This window comes from Miscanthus floridulus, chromosome 14 (genome assembly GCF_019320115.1).
Source record: "Miscanthus floridulus cultivar M001 chromosome 14, ASM1932011v1, whole genome shotgun sequence".
NCBI lineage: Eukaryota > Viridiplantae > Streptophyta > Magnoliopsida > Poales > Poaceae > Miscanthus > Miscanthus floridulus.
In genome coordinates, this window is record NC_089593.1 from 5,346,127 (window position 1) to 5,351,063 (window position 4,937).

General features: G+C 45.8%; 1 protein-coding gene across 1 annotated transcript; it reads left to right on the forward strand.

The window, feature by feature from the left end:
* Positions 1-3,565: 3,565 nt before the first annotated feature.
* Positions 3,566-4,495, forward strand: LOC136502931 (cytochrome P450 89A9-like). Its single transcript, XM_066498178.1, has one exon. It carries the CDS (start codon positions 3,566-3,568, stop codon positions 4,493-4,495), a length of 930 nt encoding a protein of 309 aa, XP_066354275.1.
* The last annotated feature ends 442 nt before the right edge of the window (positions 4,496-4,937 follow it).

Below are 4,937 nucleotides of genomic sequence, written 5' to 3' on the forward strand. Positions count from 1 at the left end.
AACTCTAGTGTTTACAGTGTGACCGGACACTGGCCAGCGTCCGGTTGTGATTTTCCCTCTCTGGAACCTTACTGGAGTCGACCGGACGCTGGCTCTCAGCGTCCGGTCACTTGACCTCTCAGCGTCCGGTCGCACCAGACGAAAACACCTTGGTCAAATGAACTGACCGGACCCTGAGCCAGCATCCGGTCACCCCGGAGCCAGCGTTCGGTCAGTATTTGACCCTCCATTCACTTCCAACTCTCGATCATATGTGAATAAAGTTTGCTCCATTGGATCTAAGGGCTATTTTGGAGCTACCTAGTGCTAGATTTTGCAAGTGTGCACCACACCTAACTCACTAGACTCACCTAGGTCAAGCTACCCGTCCATACCCCCCTTAATAGTATGGCCAAAGGAAAAACAAAGTCCTAACCTACTCTAAGTGTCTCTTCAACTCCAAATGACACTTAGAACTAGTCCATCCTTAACCTTGTCGTCAATCCTTTGAAAACCAAAACGATTTCTGTCGTAGGGGCATGACCACCATGATTGCCCAATCGATCTCCATTATCGTGACCTAACTTAATTGCCTCTACAAAACACACATTAGTCACAATAATCACGTATTGTCATTAATCACCGAAACCCAACTAGGGGCCTAGATGCTTTCAAGGTAGATACTAAAAGAAGATCGATTGTTTCTTGAAAGGTATGCCTTCGATAGGAGGTGTGCTTCTATCTATGTTTATCCCATCTGGATTCTTCTTTCCATAGATGACGCGTATGTTTTTCACCATTCTATACACGTGTTCTCCGTTATGACGTCTCTCCGGAGGGGGGTTCAATCTCTAGGGTGTTGTCATAAAATCTAAAGAATAATTTGCTGCGGTACTTGTGACTTGTCTTTAAGAAGTGTCGGTTCTTTAGGTAAACTATCTTCTTGGATGCATCAAGAAACACCCATGTAGTACCATCCAAGCAAACTAAGCATCCCGTCTTTCCTTTGATCTATCCAGACAAAGCAAACAACACAGGGTAATTATTGGTAGTAACAAATATTATTGCTCTACATATGAAGTCCTCCTTTCAGAATGCATCGTACATCGGCTCCCCATACTTCCATAGCCTCTCCATTTCTTGCATCAAAGGCTCGAGGAACACGTCTATATCAATGCTTGGTTGTTTAGGGCCAGAAATAAGAATAATGAGGAGAAGGTATTTTCTCTTCTGACACAACCACGTTGGGATGTTGTATATGGTCAAGATCACTGGCCAAGTGTTATGGTCGCTCATCCTCTCATTGAAGGGATTCATTCCATCGGTGCTCTAGCCAAACCGTACATTCCTTGGGTCATCGTTGAATTCTTTGTGCTTCTCATCGATCCTTTATCACTGACTACAATCAGCCGGGTGTGCAATCTTATCATCATCCACCTTGCGCTCATCATCCCACCATGTCATGAGTGTGGCTTCTTTAGGGTTTAGGAAGATACGTCTTAAGCGGTCGATCACTGGCAGGTACCACATTACCAAGGCAGAAATTCTTCTCTGCTTTGCATCGTTGCCTAATGGAGTGTCCTCTAGGGGCTGAGATTTTTGTATCACCTTTTTTGTACCCTTCTTATTCCTCTTTTTCCCCATAGAGGCTTTGTCCCCACCGTAAAGGTCATTGTTCTTGTACCGGCCGTCCCCACACCGGAGATATTTATCCAGTGACTTGAACGTTTTACCACGAAAAAGGATACAGTGGTTGGGGCATGCATGGATTTTTTTCAACCCACATTGTCAATGGACTTATGACCTTCTTCGCTTGGTATGTATTGGTGGGAACTGAGTTTGGTTGTGGCAGCACCCATGATAGAAGACGCAATAGATCATTGAAACTACAGTCTGACGAGCCAAACTTAGCCTTCAGGATGAGTAGCTCAAGCACAAAATATAGCAATGTCCAATATGTCGGACATCCCTTTTCAACACCATACACAGTCTTTTTCGATGTTTTTATCATCATTTTCTTATTTTCTAGACCTTTCGAGCTCTTTAGTAAAATCTCTGGTCTAAGGACCCGAATCATTTCCTCCAAATCATCAAAATCATCTTCATCACCAACACGTGCTCCCCCATCACTATTGGCACCACCTTCATCGTTACCATCCCAACCACCAGCATCACCACCTTGTTCATTGCCAAACTCAGGATCTATTTGTACATCAAGCTCTTCTGAGTATTGGGACAGGTATTCTAGGGTTTCGCGTCGTCTTCTTCATCATCGTCGTTATTATCAACAACCGTTGTTTCACCATGATGAATCCACAATGTGAGTTCTCAACAAATTCTCGCACAATTAAATGTTCTCTGATGATACTCACATCTATTCATGTCATAAGATTTTTGCAATCTTTGCTGGGACAAATAATTGTATCCTTATTCTCTGTCAACGTCGCTACATGCTTCTCTACGGCTTCAATAAATTTGTCCACCTCTTCACGAAAACCTGTCTTGAACCTTAACGAACCATACATACAAGACTTCCTGTACTCCATCTTTTAGAACACAACAATCAAAGAAAATACATTAAAGGACTACTAATTCAGATAGATATGTAAAGGAATCAAATTAATAATTAATTACTAGACAATAATTCTATATACTTCAGATATATATAAATATACATATAAATATAAAATAAAATTACATTAAGCATATCAAACACACACCATGGTAGAGGGTAAATAATTAATGACCTATTTATCAATAAATAATTAAAAATATATATTTATTAATTAAAATAAATAATTTTAAAGACAACAATTTGCAACAATTAATATTTTACCCACTACCTTTCATTGAAACCCTATTCCAATTTCATGAAACATAAATTTACAAAATTAAAATTAAAAAAACAAACCCTAGATCTAGATCTAAATCTTCATGTACATAAAACATACATAAAACTAAGGTGTAATCTCAACTAAAATCAAGCAAGATCGACTAATAAATAGTGTAATGTCATTTATTTAACTAATTTACACTAATAGCTTCAAAACTAGAGTCTAATTTGCTTCATACAAAGCTCAAGCACCATAGAAAAGAGAGAAAAGCAAAACTCTAATTACGATCACTAGCCAATCATTAAAACTTCAAATAAAGGCTTGTAATAGTATTTTCTTACCTTGTATAACCTCTCCACCACAGTATTTGAGATCAAAATCTCCCCCTTAGTAGAGCAATTTTAGAAGGAGCCTAAGGCCTCCTAACCTTTTTTTGCTCGGGTTGGAAAGAGTGGTCCGAGGTGGAAGAAGGTGGTTGCTATATATACCACGGCCATTTGTAGGGGCGGCTGGTGATTCAGCCGCCCCTATAGATCGACGCATTTGTCGGACGGCTCGTATTACCCGCCGCCCCTACTTTACCATTTGTAGGGGCGGCTGCTGTGCTGGAGCCTGAGCACGCCACTGTAGGGGCTGCTCTAATGCCAGCCACCCATATAAAAAAAATCTCATTTGTATAAACTGTTTTTCGCATAGTGTGATGCAGGAGTTTAGTGGCCATTGGGGAAGCCAAGGTCTTCGCCCGCTCAACCATGGCGAAACTGAGGCACGGGAGGAAGTGGCGACGGTTCCTGGCCTTCCGCAGCAGGCAGGCCGCGCTGTTCGTCCCTCATATCGAGGCGAGACGCCGTCAGATGTCTGGATACCATGGGGGCGGCGACGGTGGCGACGTTCGACGACCTTACGTCGACTTGCTCATCGAGCACCGCTTCCCGGATGAAAACCACCCCCCGGCCAAGCGCACCCTCACGGAAGACGAGATGGTGAGCCTTATGGTGGAGCTCTTCGGTGTCGCGGAGGCGACGGTGACGGCTCTGGAGTGGACGCTCGCCCACCTCGTCAACCAGACGGAGGTCCAGGCGAAACAACGCCATGAGCTCGCTGGCGACCACGGTGGTGATAACGACGGCTCCGTCTCCGTCTCCGACAAGAAGCCTACTGGCGGCTCCACGTACCTGCACGCCGTCGTGCTCGAATGCCTCCGGCTCTGCACCCGCCATATTCCCGCTGGTCATGCGCGAGGTCCGTTCCGAGGGCGCGGTGGTTGGCACAGCAACCGTAACACTGTACCAGCTGGCGGCATGCGGGTGCAGTTCATTCTAGCGGACATCGGGAAGGACAAGAAGCTCTGGACGGACCCCGACGAGTTCCGGCCGGAACGGTTCCTTCCCGGCGGCGAAGGAGAAGACGTGGACCTGGTACCCGCCGAGCTGAAGGAGATCAAGATGATGCCGTTCGGCGCGGGTCAGAAGGCGTGCCCTGGCGCTGCGATGGGCGCGCAGTTTATCAAAGCCTTCCTCGCCCCGCTGGTCCGCGAGTTCGAGTGGGCGGCGGCGCTGCCGGCGGTGGGGGAGGAAGGCAGTGGCGGCACTGCCGACGGTGGTGTTGACATGACGGAGCAGTATGGGTTCGTCACGGTGATGAAGTCGCCGCTCAGGGTGCACATCAGCCCATGCGCGTAACAAACGTACCACCACGCTTTGTTCAAAACATGGAACGGAAAAAAGGACGGATGGTTGAAGCAAAAGTGACGTACTGATGGTCGAAGCAAAAGCACGGTCAATATCACAGCTCTCAACATACATTTTATATATGTATTATATTATAAAAAATGGATATCACTTGCCTACATATTTATCACTTGATCATAATACTATTAACTAATTAAGGCTTCGCGTACATTGGAACCATAATTTACAACTCTAGCATCATCTGTCGTCGTTGGTGAAAGCCCGCAAGCAATGTATCGGTACGTACCAATAAAATGCATAACTTGTCGCAAATGATGTTCTGAGGGCGTCCGACCATCCGGAAGCTGTAGCGCGGACTATAGATGCCCATTCGGGCCGTGCGGCCCGGCCCGGCCCGGGCCCGTACTGGCACGGCCCGAAGGTCATCGGGCCA

Coding starts and splice junctions, on each gene's coding strand:
- LOC136502931 (XM_066498178.1), top strand. CDS start 3,566: ATGGCGAAACTGAGGCACGGGAGGAAGTGGCGACGGTTCCTGGCCTTC.